At 34.8% G+C, this 19,350-nt stretch overlaps 3 protein-coding genes across 3 annotated transcripts; 1 reads left to right on the top strand and 2 right to left on the bottom strand.

Annotated features, from left to right (window-relative positions):
- The first annotated feature begins 2,837 nt into the window (after positions 1-2,837).
- Positions 2,838-4,381, top strand: LOC132645878 (gamma conglutin 1-like). The gene has a single exon (XM_060363120.1). It carries the CDS (start codon positions 2,894-2,896, stop codon positions 4,196-4,198), a length of 1,305 nt encoding a protein of 434 aa, XP_060219103.1. The 5' UTR covers positions 2,838-2,893; the 3' UTR covers positions 4,199-4,381.
- Positions 4,382-8,068: 3,687 nt separating this feature from the next.
- Positions 8,069-9,466, bottom strand: LOC132644515 (CSC1-like protein At1g62320). The gene is made up of 4 exons (XM_060361104.1): positions 9,374-9,466; positions 8,869-8,988; positions 8,671-8,751; positions 8,069-8,403 (listed from the first exon to the last, which is right to left on the bottom strand). Exons 1-4 carry the CDS (start codon positions 9,464-9,466, stop codon positions 8,260-8,262), a joined length of 438 nt encoding a protein of 145 aa, XP_060217087.1. The 3' UTR covers positions 8,069-8,259.
- Positions 9,467-16,492: 7,026 nt separating this feature from the next.
- On the bottom strand, positions 16,493-19,043 carry LOC132645877 (heavy metal-associated isoprenylated plant protein 34-like). Its single transcript, XM_060363119.1, has 3 exons — positions 18,670-19,043; positions 18,183-18,258; positions 16,493-17,818 (listed from the first exon to the last, which is right to left on the bottom strand). The coding sequence occupies exons 1-3, from the start codon at positions 18,697-18,699 to the stop codon at positions 16,593-16,595; spliced, it is 1,332 nt and encodes a 443-aa protein (XP_060219102.1). The 5' UTR covers positions 18,700-19,043; the 3' UTR covers positions 16,493-16,592.
- Positions 19,044-19,350: the final 307 nt, after the last annotated feature.

Here is a 19,350-nt window from a genome sequence, read left to right as displayed (position 1 = left end):
TTTTTGTATGTGTAGAAGAAAAAGAGAGAGGGAGCGGGAAAGGGAGAGAGAGAGGAGCGGGGGGAAACGGAAGAGGAGCGGGGGGAGCAGACGGCGATGGTGGGGTTGGAGATGATGAAGATGATGAAGATGATGAATGAGAAGAGAGAGAGGGGAGCGAAGGGAGCGTGCGGCGGATGGTGGGGATGAGAGAAAGAGAAAAGGGAGGAAGGGATTTAGGTTTAGGAAAAGATATTGGGCCGACCGGGTCGGGTAATTATTTGGGCTGAATTGGCTGAAAATGTGGGCTGGGCGGATGAAAAATGTTGGGTTGGGTATTTATTTTTTTGGGCTGGGGTGAATTAAAATGTGAGCTGATTTTATGAATTGGTCCGAAAATAGTATGGGTTGATTGGGTCACTACATTTAAATAACTTGTGTTAAAATATTACTCAATATAAAATATGTAATTATTAGTGCTCAGATAGCAAATGGCGTTGTAATAGCCGTGCAATAATATTTCGAAAATCCACAGTAAAATAAATACTATTATTTAATTACACAAAGATAAATGTGATGTGAGTGCGTAAACCGGTAAAATGTGCTAAAATGATAAAATAATAATAATAGTAAATAATAATAATAATAATAATAATAATAATAATAATAATAATAGTAACTGTAATAGAATAATAAAACGTGAGTATTAATAAGAGGCTAATAATTATAGTAAAATATAAATATATATTTTTTAATTTTCCCAAAATATTAGAAGCGTAAATAGGTATTTCGGAGGAGAGGCGGGACAAAATTGGGTGTCAACACCTAGGGTTTCCAAAAGATGAAAATAATGGGTTGATCGCTCCAACGATGCTTCCACGCTACTTAGGGACCTCAATATAGTGGGTTTACATCAATGGAATAATTTTAGAGGAGCTAAAAAGAGGGGATGATTTTTGGCCTTCTTGTCCGTGAGCTTCAATGGAGGGAGCTTCTTTCTCTTCTTTTTTTTTTTTTTTTTGTTCAAGTGGAGAATGAAGTAAATGAATTGTGGTCATCTTCTTATCACTTAATGAATTGCACAATTGTCCCTTGGCCCACATTAAAGAGTTGTTCCACTCAAAAGATGACACAAATTGTGTGGGCACCACAATCCACTATGCTCGGCCCACATGGAATTTGTGGATGATTTTTCACTTCCAATTTATCACCTTTTGGTCCCAATTTTTTCCTAATTGTCCCATACCAATAAATTCATGCACAACTTATATCTCAAAATAAAATCGAAGGTTAAGAATCCCGACTTTGTATCCCGAAAAAATTTTGTCCTTAGCTTATCATAAATAAATCCGGATTATTCCACTGTACAAAAATACGGGTTCTAACATAATGAACAACAACAAGATAGCACAAATAATCTTCCACAATTTAAGTTTTTCTTTCAAAGCTATTTTCTCGTGTTGAGCCTCTCTAAGTTTAGCCTTCAGCAAATTTCGTTTTTTTTTTTTTTTCGGAATCGGTGAGCAACACCTCCAAACCTTCAATTTTTTCTTCAGCTTCCACAAGCTTAAATTCCGAGTCCAACTTAGCGGTATTTCTAGAGATACGTGAAGTCGCGGTATCTCTATCCAAAACTGGATTTTTAAACTTCGCCGCCACCGTTTTAGCCACGTGAATGCTATCTTCCCACCGAAAGTATTTGCAACCGCCCATATCCTATAAACATTACAAGAAAATCAGTTTTTTAATTGGATAACGTGAAAAAAAACCACTAAAAAATGTAAAAACACTTACTTCGGGCACTTTACAACGCCAAAAACGGTGACCCGGATTATCTTGGGTCTTTGATATTTTTAGTTTACAGTAATAACTGCATTCGCAAATATCGGGTTGTATAGCAAACATTGAAGTTTCAAAACTTTGAGACATGTTTTTGGAAGTGCAAAAGTGTGTTGAAAGAGTAAAGATGGAGGAAATGAAAGAGAAGAGAATGCATGTGGTGGGTCGGGGGTTTTTAGGGAAGGGGTTTCACGCACAGATTCTGTGCGTGAAAGGGCCAAAATATAAATGTACACTTTGGTCTTTTCACGCACAGAATCTGTGCGTGAAGCCTAGTTTGATTCTTTTTTTTTTTTAATGGGTTAGTTTGGTTTCAAAAAAAAAAATTGGGTTACAAAAGTGTCTGGCTCCATATATAGGCTTGGGAAGTTGCCAAAGGCGGGCCATTTTTCTTCTTGGCCTTTTATGTGGCCTCATTTGACTTGACAAGATTAATTTTGTTACTTTGAACTATTAGTAAGTGCGATTTTCAAATATGTCAGAACCTTGCTCTTTGGAAAAGCTATAAGCTACTACCGTATTGAAGGTGATCGAACCCGAGAACTTCTAATGTAATTAATTTAAGATTCTCAAGGAACGGAAGATTTGATAAGGTCACAATTGGAGGTCATTGAGGTACTAGATAATTGATGAAGGCACAAACAAAATAACAATGACAACACTTCACGGAAGATGCGGAAAAACTTGCAAAGCTCCTGACAAAGTGAAGTTTATCATCGATACTATGTGTCTTAAAACCTGGAACTGGAATGCACAGAAATTGTCTTTGGTTCTTTTTAAATATGACGGTACAAAGAGGCATGATCATGTTATAAACTGACATGCTAAACTGAGTTTGTTGACAAGAAACCATGTTTAACGTCATTGTATTAATGAAAGACAACAGCAAGCCTGGCATCCATAATCACATGAAAAATGACAAAATAGCTCAAATATTGTCTCTATCCTTAACTTTAGATAAAGCCCTAGCTAAACTACAGACCTCTCCCACACTATAAATGTTTATTCCCAGTTGTTCATCACCATAGAGAAAAATAACAAGTTTTTTTTTTTTTTCTAATCCGTCACTTTAAATATGGCCTCATCACTCTTTAACTTTCTTCTTACTTTCTTAGCTCTCTCAAATGTTGTTTTGCTATCACAATCCGAAGTTAGTACTAGTACTAGAGCACCCTTCAAACCTAATGGCCTTGTTTTGCCAGTGTTTAAGGATTCTGCCACAGGTCTTCACATAGCCAAAATCACAAAAAGAACTCCCCAGCAATCCATCCCATTGCTGATTGACTTGAATGGCAGGTTCTTGTGGTTAAATTGTGAAAATAACTACATTTCATCAACCTATTTTGCTCCCTTTTGCCACTCAACTCAATGTTCTCGCGTTGGTGCTCATTCGTGCAACAAATGTTTTTCCACTTCACCAAGACCTGGTTGCCATAACAACACTTGTGCTGTTACAACCACAAATCCTTTCACTCGCCAAACTGCAACCGGTGAAGTTGCTCAAGATTCTCTCTCAATACAGTCCACTACTCAATTTGGCTCAAATAATATCGGTCCTTTAGTTACTATTCGTCACTTCCTTTTTGCTTGTTCACCTTCATCTTTGTTACAAGGTCCTTTTCCTAAAAATGTTCAAGGAGTAGCTGGATTAGGCCATGATCCGGTCTCTCTTCCAATTCAACTAGCTTCCCATTTCGGATTCCCTCGTCAATTTGCCTTGTGCTTACCCTCTCCCTCACAAAAAAATGGCGCAATCTTTTTTGGTACTAGTGGCTTAGATGGAACACATACCGGAAATTTAACCTACACACCAATAATCATCGGTTCACAAGGAGAATATTTCATCCCAGTGAGATCAATACGCGTAAATAACCAGCCTGTCCCGTTGAACCGTTCATCTTTAATTTCAACGAGGAATCGAAACTTTGGTGGAGCGATGATTAGTACTACAGCTCCTTACACTCTTCTTGAACACAACATTTTCACAGCCTTCACTCAGTTCTTCGCGAACAAATTTTCCGGGGTGTCTCAAGTGAATCCAGTGTCACCATTCGGACTATGTTTTAATTCCAACAACTTGTCAAACACCAATGTTCCAAACATTGATTTTGTCATGCAGAACAAAAATGTTACGTGGACTATCATTGGAACAAATTCAGTAGTTGAAGCACGACCTGGTGTGTCTTGCTTGGCTTTTGTTGATGGTGGACAAAATCCTAAGGCTCCAATTGTGATAGGGGTACGTCAATTGGAAGATAAGTTTGTTCAGTTTGATCTTGCAAGGTCGAGATTGGGTCTTAGCTCTTCATTACTGTCACGTAACACTAGTTGTTCTAACTTCAATTTTACCTCCACATCTTTCGTCAGTGAGATGGAGTGAAAATTGAAAAAAGTTTAATTTCCTACTTAAGGGTTTTGATCATATGTGTACGTACGAGTCTCTGTATGTTTTTTAAGTAACTTTTTCTTTGTGTACTACTTTTTTCTTTTCGTAAACCTTTGGAGTTTTTAAGGTCTATGTAATATGTCCAGTACTTTTTGTTTAAGTAAATTTCTTTTGTTAGTTTTTCGTCTTAAGATGCACAAGTGTACTGGTTTTGAGTAAACATTTTTACCTACACACACGCACAAACAAAACCTTTTTGTTTATATAGCTAGTTTTGATTCATTGGCTTTATTAATTTACCGCCTAAAGGGGGGAGGGAAATGAGAAATTAACTTAATAACCATCTGTTAAAAACAATTCCAAACTAGTGATTGTAAATATATTTTACCGACCGGCCAAATGTATAACTTTTCCCGGAAATGAGAAATTAACCACAGTAAGAAATTAATGCAACTTTAATATTGAGCATCACATATTCTATGATCGCAAACCTCGTTAGATTGAGCTTTTCGCGACAACTTCTTCTAAATATCGAACTTCTTTTTTTAGTCCTAGTGGCCTTCTGGTGTTATCTCTCTAGTTTTTATTTTTAATTTTTTAATTTTTGAACTCTATTCCATTTGAAAATAATGTTTTACTTTTTGTGTTAATAATTACTGGTATCGATATAATTATCAAACCTAAAGGATAACCTCCAAGCAGTGGCGGAGCCACACTATGCCGAGGGTGTTCATCCGAACCCCCTCGGCGAAAAAAAAAACACTGGTTTTACTAGGTTAAAATTATTTTTTATGTATCTATAGTAGATGTTGAACCGCCTTAGGCTTCTTCGTATGTTTACTTTTTTATATTTTGAAACTCTCGACGAAAATTCTAGCTCTACCACTGCCTCCAAAGATCTTTAGTGACTATGCATTTTAGTGATTACTTGTTGTAAGGGTTGTTCTTGAATTATTTAGTTGTATACTAGTATCTAATCGCTTAACCATGGAGTTGTGCTGTATATGCTACTTACTCTTTTAGGATTTAAACCTTATTTTCCTTATATCTGAAGTTCATTTACATCCAAAACTACAATTTGAAAGGTGCAATTTTTTATATTCTAGCACTATTTAAGTGTTTTGTTTAGTTGTAAACTTGTAATTGGGAGGTATGATATGTAGCTTGAAAATATGTTAAATACTATTATTTTTTTAAAATATTACATTAACTTTGATTTTTTCTAAAATATTACATCAGTTTTTTTATAAAGGATAAAGATGTGTGCAAGATGACTCGAATATCACCTTTACAAATAAGTTTCAAATTAAAACATATACAAATCTTATTGTATAAATTTGAACTACTTGCTAAAATTTAGCTTTAAGCAGTAATTTGGATTTTAGTCTGTCTTTTTTTTTTTTTTTACCTAGAATGGTTAAGCATGAACTATGTCCTCATGTTATCTGACGTTCTATCATTCTTCATGGCATGTGTTTGCGCTTCATGTGGAGTCTTTTTTTTTTTTCGAAGCAAACCAAACCCGTAATACCATATTTATCCTTAGTGCTAAGTTGGATAACACAAGGACTAAAATCAGAATATAACTTTAATACAGTAACTAAAAGTGTCATTTTCCCTATTGAAAATTACCAAGCTTCTTCTGTATTAATATGAGTTTTGTTTTGCCGCTTCTTGTTCATACTGGTCCAACAATGGGGGCCTGTTTAAGCAACGAGAGCGGTCGCGGTCACCTGAATCCGTACACTTACAACCTTTATCACGACAATTGCACCAGTGTCTTTGGCATGTGTCGACCTGCTAGGCATGTGCAGGTATCCCCATTTTGCTTCTCCGTCACACATGACCCTTCAGAATAGCATGTATCAGTGGTGCAACATCCAACGAGATCTCCTTTTTCCTACAAAACTCCTTTAACGCAGCTACAGATGATGTCAATTTCTTCCTAACCTCCTTTTCCTTGTCAGGGCTCCATCTCGAGTTTTTAGCTAAACTTGTCTCTTTTTCAACTTCCTTGAATGTCAAATTTTGAGCAAAGAACTTCGAAAGAATGTGGTAGCTTATTTAAATTGTACTCCATCTTTCTAATATTTTGTTTATTTCTTTTCTGTTAGGTCTAGATATCTTTGCAAAAAGCCATTTTATTCTTATTATACTTGAATCAAAATCTAACTTATTTATTGTGGTATGTAAACACTATGCATACTCCAACCACTTTACTGGTATATATTAGAGCCTCTAATGGCTTTATGATTCTTTACAAATTTTCAGAAACATAAACTCTTCTCATTGTAACCGGTTTCCCTGACCTATGGCCCCTAACGACTTTGGGTTCTTTCAACAATTTCCACACGGCATGTCACCGGTAGAACGATAGTAATAATTTGACCCATTTGATATGTTCTTTGCCCTCTCTACCCTCACTAACAAGGTCAGAGGTCTCTTTAGAGTTAGTCATCGAGTGAGGCACTGTTGGAAGTGGATCGATTACGTCGGTCACATAATGAATATAGAACTACAATCTCCAAGTCAATAGCACCATTGTTTTCACGAATTGGCTCTATTAATATGCTTATTAACACAAAAAGAGAAGACCATAGCCGATTAAGCCGGATGCACATGACAGCACATTTCAAGAAATCAAAGAAAGATGACACATTTCATATGCAAAATATGAACTAGAACTCACAGTTGAATATTGAGTAGCGAGTATATTATACTTATACCACTACTAGTGTAAGTGTATGTCACTACTAAAAAAACAATGAAATTCGACCAAAATTTTCAACCACACGAGATCGAAAAAGGCCAATTTTCGACCAAAATTTCGACCACAAGGCATGGTCGCTAACAGCTAGGGTGAATTTTTTTTCGACCTCACGTGGTCGAAATAATTTTTCTACCTAAATTACGAAAATAAATTTTTCGACCACCTGAGGTCGAAAAAAGATATTTTTTATTTAAATATTAATAAAAAAAATTCGACCGCACGCGGTCGAAAATATTATTTTTATATAAATATTTTTTAAAAGTTTTCGACCTCTTGTGGTCGAAATATGAAAGAATATTAAAAAATCAGAATTTCGACCACGTGAGGTCGAAATTTAGCAATATTGTTGCCAGATTTCGACCTCATGAGGTCGAAATTCAAAATGTTGCCCAGTTTTTTGACCTCATGCGGTCGAAATTCTAATTTTTGGGTACAATTTCGACCTCACTAGGTCGAAAATTATCAATATCTGGGTTGATTTTCGACCTAATGCGGTCGAAAATCTGGAAAAAAAATTCCAGTATTCAGCTGCCTTTACAGCAGCCCACCAGCCAATCTCATTCATCAACCAAATCAACAATGCAATTCATCAACACATCCAATTCATCAAAGTACTTCTACAATCATAAACTACAACATTCTACAATCAAATTCAACCTCAAATTCAAATTTAATGTACTTCTAATTCAAATTACAACTACATTGAAACACTTAAACATCATAAACTTAAACAACCATAAACTACATTCTACAATCAAATTCACCTTCAAAGTACTTCTAATTCGAATTAAAACTACATTCAAACACTTAAATATCATATACATATCCAAGAAAACATAGCAAAATTAGAATCCAAAAGTATACGAATCAAAAAGTCAACGCTGGGTGTTAGAGACATGATCCGAATCCTCCTCACTATCCTCATCCACAAAACCATGATCTACGTTGGCCTGTGACCTACGTCGTCTACCATGGGAAGGTCGTCTACGAGCAATATTGCTTTGTAAAGCCTGGTATTCAAAAACAATATCAGTCAAGTTGTCTCAAATGAACTGGAGAGGAAACTCTGCGAAGAAGAAGAGACTCACGTTTCAATTAAGGATTTCAAGAAAGGTAATGCTTTCTCTATTCCCTCTATATTAGCAAGGGACTGTACAAATGCAATCGGGATCATGAAAAAGAAGGTAAGGAAGAAAAATGCCACAGCAGCAATAAGCCTCCTGATTGACAGTGAAACATAAGGAATTGCCAAATTATCCCAGTAGACATCACGGGGCTCGGGAGCCTACTCAGTTAACCACACTGTTGGATTTCTGGCTTGTTGTGTTTGTGCACAAACCGCAGCTGCCCATCTTGTTCTAAAAGAAACAAATGCTGCTGGCATAATATACTTGGTGCTCCCAATAATATTCATTCTCTCATCAGATATCTGACATGAACACAATCCAATATATTAGGGCCATTATAAGGACTTCTAGAATTAAACACTAAATACTGATAACTGAGGATGTAGCTATAGGTGTCAGTAATAATGTTTAATTATGATAAAATAATTTTAAGGTTTGGAATTCCCACTTTATACATCAGAAGCATAAGAAGCAAGAAAGGACAGTCCCTCCTAAAAATGTTAATTTAAGTTAAGCAGTTGCAGTACACAAAAACCTCAACCACGTAAAAAGATATTGTTGCTACCTACTTTTTTTGAGAGCTTTTCAATTTCAGAAGTATTGAAATCAATCGCATCAACGGTCTTGCCGCATAAGCCCAGAAAACCAGTCTGCTTAATAAAAAGAATATTCCTCATTAGATGTTAGTACTGAGATGTGAGAAGTGGCATTTCTCCTCGCAATCACTACTAGCTAATATTAGAGCAAAAATAAACTATTAACAGTACCTTTGATGTTGGCCTTTTGGACTGATTTCTAGTATACTTGAGTTGATAATAGTCAAGCCAATTCTGCTTTTTCTTCTTCTCATTGACTAGCTTTGTCAACTTGTTGGCATTGTATACAATCTACACATTAGTTACAAGAAAATGAAATAAGTGTTTGTTCATGATAGACTGAATCTTCTTGCCCTATTGGTGTTAAAAAACTGCAGCTTTAATAAATAAGGTAACTAGTACAGAAATGTGAATGTAAAGGTAAATAGAAAAATCTCTAGATTTTATTTCCAGAGAAAAGTGACTACCTCATTTGATTTTAACTGTGAAAGGATCTAAGCAAATTAGGAGGAAAAAAAACATATACTTCTGTCATATTTAAAATCCAGTTCTTTCTAAGCCATTTCGCACCAGTTCACCATGTTAATTTTCACACCAAAAATGTACACAATTTTTTTGAAAATAAGAGACAATGTGTTCTACAAGGTATCAGATACTAAAAGGTATGAGCAACTACATATGGTAAACTCATGTTCTGCCCCTCCTGCATCGAACTCTCAATAACACCATGTTCTTCACCTTCTAAATTCATGTCATTATATTCCTCCATGCATATGACAGATGATTTGAGAATATATCAAAACGTTAAGAGCTACAAGCATAGAAGTCCTTTAGAGGTCAGTACAAAAGCAAAAGAGATGTAACACTTTGCAGAATTCTACTTTGGAAGACAGCAAGTGATTTAAATGAGAAGATAGGTGTATGAATTGTAACCTGATGAGTTAAGTAATGATCTTGATGGTTGACCATGAAGAAGTGCTCTACCAGCTCACTCACTGACTCATCAGCATCTGGTGGCACATTTCTGACAAGTACCTGGGCAGAAAGTATTTGTTAGAAAACATGCATCAGTCATACTAGGCATCACTTTATGGCCGTTAATTAATTCTTGTATAGCATATGTTATTGAGAAGAGAGAAAGAACGATAAGAAGTTGAAGGCTTGAATTAGTTGGAAGGTGGAGTTTTAACCCAAGAAAAAGAAAAGGTAAGAAATTAGTTAATCCAATGTCTCTCTAATAAGATTGTTATTATTGACCTAGAAGGAGAGACGGCCTTGAAAACAAGATAACACAAAATACCCTCCTCTTCTACCCTCATTGAATAGCCTAGCTCCTTTTTTTTCCTTATAAAAAAAGCATAATCATATTAATTTACAGCTTCAAGCTGACCACAGTAAGCTAAATTCTAAGATAGGATATGCTGAACTTTAGTACCTTTTCCATCTTAATAAGTTATCCCAAGATCAATATTAAGTTTTCCAAAGATCAATATTAAGTTTTCCCTAACAAGACATAATTATCTTAAGAATATTAAACTTTATAATTTTGAGCCCGGGGTTTATCCGAAAAAGCCTCTCTACCCACAAAGGTAAGGGTAAGGTCTGAGTACATCCTACCTTCCCCAGACCTCACTTGTGGGATACACTGGGTATGTTGTTGTTGTAATATTAAAGTTCATAATCTCACTTGCTATAAAGTAAATTTATAAGTTATAACCAACCTCTGCCTAAGGCTTAGTTTACAGATTAAAATTGCCATTGTAATAGATTAACAAGGGTTATGGTTCTTACTGTAAATTGATCTGGTCGTCGACGTTCAGATGCAAGAAAATGCAACCTCATCGATGCAACTATCTCATACTCTCTTTTCAGCACATAGCAAGTCCAGAAAGTAAAGATGTAAGCCATAACCAGATGGGTCCAGAATCTGCAAGCAGTAGAGTTCAAGTACTTAGGGACTAGAAAATTATTCATTTAAATATAACAGCACTGCAAGAAGCCATAACGAAACCACCAATCTACTTTCCCAAAAACATGATTTACAAGTTCAATATTCTTAGTCGTGTACCTAACAGTTGAAAGATAATCAACATGTCATCATTTTGCTTTATTGTTAGTGAAACTTTAGCTCCTCTATTTTGACTCCCAGCATGTGAAACCTTAATTTAGTGCATAACACTTAACAGAGCCTTTGACAATGGGCAATTAAGCTTTTAAAAGTTAAAATAGCAAACTTCTAAGGCTTCCAAGGCTTCTGATACGTACTCATAACTACTACAAGCATGATAACTCCTACTTAGTTTTTAGTTAGAACATAAGATAAAAATAATATTAATCGTCTGCGAGTGTAAACTTCTATTGGATCTTCTTGCCTGGATAATCTGTCCCTTCCTTCAGCCATATTTTTTTTCACACGCGTGTAGCTTTGCAAATGTTTTAAAAATTAAAACAATCTTTAATATAACGTATAACTTATAAATAAATCAAAGCTTATAAAAGATAAAAATTCAACTCTCGATGGTTATATTATTAATTAAATGCAGTAAAAAACGTGAGAGATATCTAAGTTCTACATAAACAAATAGCCGAAAAGGTAATAGGAAAAGCTTATTTTTGTGTAATTTAGATTATTTTTTTTTTGGTTATTTTGGCTTCAAAAAACTAGTGCTTAAGAGCACTTTTTAATTTTACCCACACACCACAAAAGTGCTTAAAAGCTATTTACTCTTCGTTATCCTAATCTGCTACAAATCTTTATTGCCCTCACAATGTACATTGCCTTCTCTATTACAATTACAACAATATATAGGCAATTAAAGGAAAAAAGAACCAAACAATAAAATTAAAAAAAACATGCGAGGAAACAAAAACAAATAACTATTTGATTTAGAGGAGTGTGAAACTTATTATGAACTTATCTTCCGTGGTAACAGTGTCAGGTTTCAAGAACTTGTACAAATGTGCTAACAATTTGGCTCTTTAGGATAGGTCAAGAGTTTATACTTTTAAGTAGGGGTAAGCATAAATACCGAAAATCAAAAAATCGGACCAAACCGAACCAAAACCGAAAGAAGCAAACCGAACTAGTTTGGTTCGGTGTTCACCTTCAAAAAACTGAAATCGAAATAGCCGAACCGAACTTTGATGAAACCGAACTGAAGAACCGAAATTTATACATTACCCAAAAATATTAAAATAGTCCAAACCCATTAAATTTAAGCCCAAAAAAAAAACCAATTGTAATAAGCTCTCTTGTGCTTTTGTATCCCTAATTTTCCACTTCAGTTGAGAAAATCAAATATCTTTAACAAAGAAAGGTGACTAGGATGTGTCTTTAGGATTAATGTATGTTCTTTATGTGTTTTCTTAATTATTCTTACTGTATGTATATAACACCTAGTAATCCTATATTATGGTTATGGTTTTCTGTTCTTGTGTATCCTGTTTGTTTTATTTTGAATTTAATTTGTTAGTTTTATGTTTTGTTGCTTTTGAGAATATGAATTAGTGTAAATAGAATCGCTTCTAATATCATATAAAAAAAAAACGAATTGAAATAACCGAACCGAACCAAACTTCAAAAAATTGAAACCGAAAGAACCGAACCGAACTAGTTTGATTCGGTGTTTGGTGTCCACCTTCAAAAAACCGAAACCGAAATAGCCAAACCAAAGTTTGATAAAACTGAACCGAAGAACCGAACGCCCACCCTTACTTTTAAGTAGAGAATGATGGGCAATTTGCAGGATTGTCCTTCACTGGGGTGGTCTTTAATTTTTGGCCCTCAAAATGGTGGTCTTTAACTTTTGGCCTTCAAGAAGGCAGAATTTCGCTGCATCTTTAAGGCAGAATTTGAGGCTTAAACTTAAGCAGAATTTTGCAAATTCTGGCTTGCGAATTTTTTTTTTAAATTTTTTTTTTTACTGAGCTGGAGTTCGAACCCACAATCTCGGGGTATTAGGCGAAGGGCAAAACTTAAAGACCACCAATTTGAAGGACAAAAATTAAAGACCACCCCATATGAAGGCCAATCCGCTCAAAAAAAAAAGGAAGTCAATTCCTCAAATGATCATTGAACTTGTAGAAAAGTCCTACTAAAGTAACTTTTGAATTTTTTTGGACAATATGGTCATCAAACTATGCTCATCTTTCCAAAAAAGTAAAACAACCCATATTTGGACTTAAGACCCCTTAACCCATTTTAAATTATAAAATCCATTATCTAGCCACAATATTTCGATACTCCAAAATTCTTGTTCAAATTAATATTTTTCATGTTTTAATAATAAAATAGGAATATCCAACATAATATTTCAAGCGATAAGAATAAAACAATATAATCATTCAAACTTTAAGTATACTACAAGGTTTTCTTTGTTATATCAACTTCTTTCGAATTATTTTGATATTTTCTATTGCAGAAAGTCGGAAGTTAAACAATTTACTGAATGGAAGCGCATTGACATAATTGAAACACTTGAGACGTTATATAGATGCATGATGCATGTAATTTACTTTATTGGTAGAATATGTAGATAAATTTTCTTAAGGAAAAGAACCGTGCTGGATAACTACTTTGTAAAATAAAATCAATTTTACAATTAGTTGTATATACACTTTTTAAAAATATAAAATGTTTATATTAATTGTAATCCACTTATTTATAAATTAAACTTAAATAAAAATATTTCAAGTTCATCTCCAAGAAAATAAAAATAGTAACTATTTTTTTTATAATTGAAAATTTTATATATCAAGAAAAATTATTTACAATCAATTAAAAAATATAGTTAAGCATTGTGCTCATTTCTACTATCATTAAATTGTATCCTTTTATTGTATGCTTAAACACAATTTTGCAATATTCTGAAATATTTGCCACATTTTGAAAATAAAATAGAAATACTCAAATAGATTTTATAATTTAAAATGGGTTAAGGGGTCTTATGTCCAAAAATGGGTTGTATTACCTTTTTGAAAAAATAGCATAGTTTGATGACCTTATTGTCCAAAAAAATTCAAAAGTTACTTTAATGGAACTTTTCTACAAGTTTAATGACCATTTAAGGAATTGACTCAAAAAAAAAAAAAAGAGAATGATTGCAATTCCATCAATTGGGCCGTAAAGAAAAGTATCTCAATGGCTTTATGGATTTCTTTCTTCTTCTTTTTTTTTTTTTTTTTTTTTGTGCGGATTGTCCTCCAAATGCACTGGTCTTTAATTTTTGTCCTTCAAATTGGTGGTCTTTAATTTTGTTCTTCGCCCAACACCATGAGGTTTGGGTTTCGAACCCCGGCTCAGTTAAAAAAAAAATTGCAAGGCAGAGTTTCGTAGCAAAGTTAGGCCTTAAGGCAGAGTTTTGCAAAATTTCAACTGAGTAAAAAAAAATTGAATTAATGCAAACTTCTACATTAAGGTAGAGTTTAAGGCAGAGTTTTGTGTTATGCCTGAAGGCAAAACTCTACCTTAAGGTAGATTTTGCAGTCAAACTCTGCCTGATCAGGTAGAGTTTGACTGCAAAAACTCTACTTGAAGGCCTAACTTTGCTACGAAACTCTAGCTTGTGAATTTTTTTTTAACATTTGACTGAGCGGGAGTTCGAATCCGGAACCAAGGGATTTTAGCGAAGGCCAAAAATTAAAGACCACCAATTTTGAGGGCCAAAAATTAAAGATCACCACCGAATAAGGTCAATCGTGCAATTGCCCTATGGATTTTAAAGCTTTTTGGCCCAATACTAAAGGAAAATGGACAACACATGGTAGATAGTCTAAAAGACCCAGCCATAAGCAACCTAACTCCTCGGTCTGTTAAAAATTGGACGAGCACAGCTTAAACTAAACTGCAAGAATTGGTTTTCAATCCTTCAGTTGTTGACAAATCTAAATTTGAACTCCTAATTAAAATAATTAGCTCCTCTGGTGACTGGTCTTAATTAGTATGTTTGCTTCTGGCTCTTGAAAGGCGCCTGTACATCTAAGATATTGTTATATTATGTGCAGCTCATCTTTAATACTTCTATTCTGTGTTTATCGGGAACAATTTCATGTAATTACTATAAGTAAAGCAATGTTTATCCTCAAGATGACGTTATTAACTGTACTCAAAAAAGACTTATAGGAGTTAGTGATCCTTTACATCATACATGACTAACAATAAAATATTTCACAGACCAACACTGCACATGTTGATTAATTAAGGTTGCATTGCATGTGTGTTCATTAAGTATCACAAAGACAAAGCAGAGTTTTACATTTCTTTAAGAACCAAGTTGCAACTTCCTTTGTAATTTATTACAAAGACATAGAAATTACCTGCACACCACGCCCTTGACGAATTCTAATCTTTCGAAAGTAATGTCTACAAATCTTTTTTAATACTGTAGTAATATCAGAACTCAGAATTCCAGAATTCCAGAACTCACGTGTTTGGTCAAAACCTATGTAGAACGTGAATTTATTAATTAGTTTTGACCTAACCCAAGAATTGTGGCATGATTTTAATACTCCCTCCATAAGAAATTACTTACTTCTAAAAAATTATGAGTTTTTATTAACTTATCCCTAATTAATGCTTAGAAAAATTATTTAATGATTCTTGATTATAAATAAGGATAAGTTTGAAAGAATATGATTAATTTCTTCTTAAAATCTTAAAACGATATTTATTTTAAAATAAAATAAAAAATCTAAAAGATCACTTATTATGAAATGGAGGGAGGATGTATTAACTGCACATGAATGCAATTAAAGCTCTTGCCAGACCTGTTATAGTACATCTGCAATCTCCTCTGCCCGAAAAATATCAATGCGATATTTATTCAATTAGTCAACACTACTACTAACTTTACAAAAATCCTACCACTAGCTTTAAAAGAAATCCTAAACATATACGTATTGGAATTGTCTCTTTCATTCTAAGTTGCTCGGACTCTTAAAAAATGATTGTCGCATTTGTGTCGAATTCTTTAAAAATGCATTATTTTTAGAGGATCCGATCCGCACCTATATTCATTTTTTAAGAGTCCAAATAACATAGCTTTCATCTCCTACTTTCTTTCCTCATGTTGTTTGTTTTTACATAATCTTTCTTTTACTTTTTTGTTTCCTCTCATTTCTAAGAAACCATGTTAACGTTATAAAGTGATATTTTTTTCTTACAAAAGATGGTTACTCAAGTAGTAAACATCTTCCGCCTTCAACTCAAAATTCTAAATTTGCGGGCTCAAATCACCAAGTGAGCAAAAAGTGGGAAAGCTCCCTAGGGAGGGGGTAAACAGTATGTCTACGTTATAAAGTTGTTTGTAGGAGAAGATTTAGCAGAAGCTTCCTACTTACTAAACTAACATTGTCTAACTTTGCCAAAAGCAGAAGATCCATTACCTGCGCTTTAAGTTTCAATCGGCGTCGAACAATCTGGTTCCCATGTGATTCCTTTCCAAGTTCCAAGAGTAAATGTCTCAATTTTGCTACTTCCAAGACTCTTTTTGGGATCAAGTTATGCTCACTTCATGTTCGTAATTTAATTCAAGGAAAATTAATATCATCGTAAAAGTGTTTGTTCCTCTTTTTTTTCCTCGTAAACACAGGAAATTACCCTCAATCAAAACACCCTAGAGCACTGTAGTAATATTTTACAAAGCGAAGGCCCAACGGTAACATAGATCAGATATGAAATTTGATTAGCATCTTAACTAAAACCTACGTAATAGCTGAACTAGTCATTGTTTGAACCAAATTGGTTTTCGATATATGAAGCACCAGACTTACTTGGTCAAAAGTAGTACTCTAGGTAGGAGCAACATATTCTTACAATTGCATTCTAAAGACAAGCATACACCATCATTTCATGAAGTAGGACCAAAACAAAGTTCGCACAACCTTTTTAACAATATTTACATAATACTACAACTGCCTGTATTCTCATCACTAAACATATGAGTAAGATTATCATGCACCGGAGCTCCCATAGGCGGTGGTGGGCCGTAACTCACGGCGGGATGCGGTCGGGCATACATCATCGGATGGGCACCGTACATATCATATCCAGCGGGCCGCTGCTGGTTCATCATCATTTGTTGTTGCATGTACTGTTGCTGTTGTTGGCTATAAGGGTTGCCACCCTGCCCCATCCCCATACCCATACCCGGGTATCCGGCACCGCCCGCAGGTAGTCCTTGAGCTGCCTGCATTTGGCCCATTTGAGGGTTACCCATTTGACCCATTGGGCCCATGCTCATTGGGCCTCCACCTTTTTGGCCCATACTCATCATCCCATGAGGCCCTTGTTGCATACTATTCATCATTAGGCCTCCATCCATCTTGCCACCATTTTTACCTCCAAAACTTCCATTATTGTTACCTTTACCATTTTTACCATCAGGTGGACCACCACCACCACCTCCATTTTTACCACCACTTTGATTTTGATTCCCTCCTTTTCCCTGTTTTCCTCCATTGTTGTTCTTACCATCATGATGATTTCCACCCATACCCTTCATTTGTACAGGAATTTCAACCCCACCACCACCTTTCTTGCCATTTCCACCATTATTACCCATAGCCCCACCCTTTAAATTTGGATTCATCATCATTGCATTAAGCCCATGGTGGGGTCCATGACCACCCCCACCCCCCATAGCAGGCATCATTTTGTTAGGTGGGCCACCACCAAACTCATCATCAGATTCGTAATCAAACTCATCCTCATCAGAACCAAATTCAGAATCAAACTCATCATCAAAATCATCCTCAGGCAAATTAAACTTAACAGATTTTTGGTCCTTAGATTTAGGAACATTAGGCATCTTGAAATTATCCTTTGACCCTTTATGGTTTTGCATCATCTGAAGGAACTGTTGGGCATTACCCTTTGGTTGTTCCTTATTTCCACCACCACCCTTTTTAGATTTGTTGTCTTTTCCACCTTTGAAGTTGTCCATTTGCATGTTCATGAACTGATTGTTCATCATATTGACATTAGAACCTCCCTTTTGTCCACCACCCCATAGCTCTGCATGTTTCCCTGACTTCACTAGCTTCTTTATCAGTGTTGCTGGATCAACATTTCCTGTCACTGTCACTTTGCTTTGGTCTGAATCTATCTTCACTGTGTAAACACCTGTTAAGAACATAAATAATTTAGGAAAAGAGACATCTAATCTAGGCCCCAAAGCATGTGAATATGCCATATAGTAACTGTTTATATTTTAAGTTATATAAACTATCTGTCTAAGGAACTTCTACGTTATTAGATCACCTTCACTACCTATAGCAGGACCATTACTAGTTATAGCAGTAGGAGGTAATATATTTTATTTTCAATATTACAAATTTAGATATACCAATCTGATAGTGTGCAAAATTCTTATATTGATAGTGCATATAACTAAAACTCAATTGTTTATCGGCAAGTTGGCTGCTAAGTAATCCTAGCTTAACTTATGGGGAAGTACTGTGACAGAACATCGAAGTGCTTGACTTACCTTCAATTTTTTGCAATTTCTTTTTCACCTTGTGTTTGCAACCATCACAGTGTATATTTACTTTCAGGACACAGGTCTGCAATAAAAAAAAGACAACAGAAGGTTCAAAACACACACAAAAAAAAAAATGTTACAAGAAATGGCTAGATAGTTAAGCTGGTTACAGTCTACAGGCCTGCTTACCCAAAAAATTCAACAAATTAAGAACAGATTAATGTGGTTCCACATAATATAACGTACGATACCAAGAAATCCAAAAAAAAATGGACAGAGTACAACAGGCATAAAAATGAGTCTTGAGAACAATTCCAAAGGTAGACCGAGTCAAATAGAGTTTAAAAGTTCTACTAGTGACAGGATGAAACTAGTACCCTGCTACAACTTGCAAATTTGCACCGATAGAATGTAAATAGAAACAAATAGAATGTAAATAGAAACAAATACTATTACAAATACTATAAGAGTGCGTGCAAGAAATTAGTCATACCTGAGTCTTCAGCATTTCTTGTTTATTCATTCTGTCAGCAGGTGGACAATATCAAGAAAACACCCTCCAAGATTTGACACTAACAACTTAAACTAACACACTCAAAGAAAGAAAGATTTCTTCTTGTTACACTAGCAGAAGGAGAACAGTAGTAGTTTAAAATACGAGCTTTGAATGTTGGTTAGCCAGTTAAGAAAGTATAAAAGGAGTAGCTGAGATTTGAAGAGGAAAGAGGGAAGGAAGGCGGTCTACGAATAGTGCACTAAAATATTGGTTAAAAACAAGGGCGGTTGTGTAAGATGGGAGAGTGTGCTGTATTTGAAGGAGAAGAAATTAAAGAGTGTGAGCTGTCACAGTAAAGAGCATTGTCGGCTTCACGTCAAAGTAGAGCTACACTTATACCTACTGTTCTTATTACAACAACTTGGCCCGCTCTGCTTTATATGATTAAGACTGCACTGTTCCTTCTTCTTTCTTATAAATATATCAGCATTTTAATTCTATTTATGTTATGTCTGTCTCAATTTAAATGATATACTATAAAGTTAAAAAGATATTCAAGTCAATTTCTACTTAAAAGAGAAAAGAAATAATAGGAAAAAAAAAATTCATTGTTGGTTTCGAGTGTGATTGGAATTTAGATCCTTTCTAGAAAATGATTAAACCTAGTTGTATAAATAC

Source organism: Lycium barbarum, chromosome 6, assembly GCF_019175385.1.
Source record: "Lycium barbarum isolate Lr01 chromosome 6, ASM1917538v2, whole genome shotgun sequence".
Classification (NCBI taxonomy): Eukaryota; Viridiplantae; Streptophyta; class Magnoliopsida; order Solanales; family Solanaceae; genus Lycium; species Lycium barbarum.
Note: the sequence above shows the minus strand (reverse complement) of the source record. Positions and strands in the feature narration are given on the sequence as shown.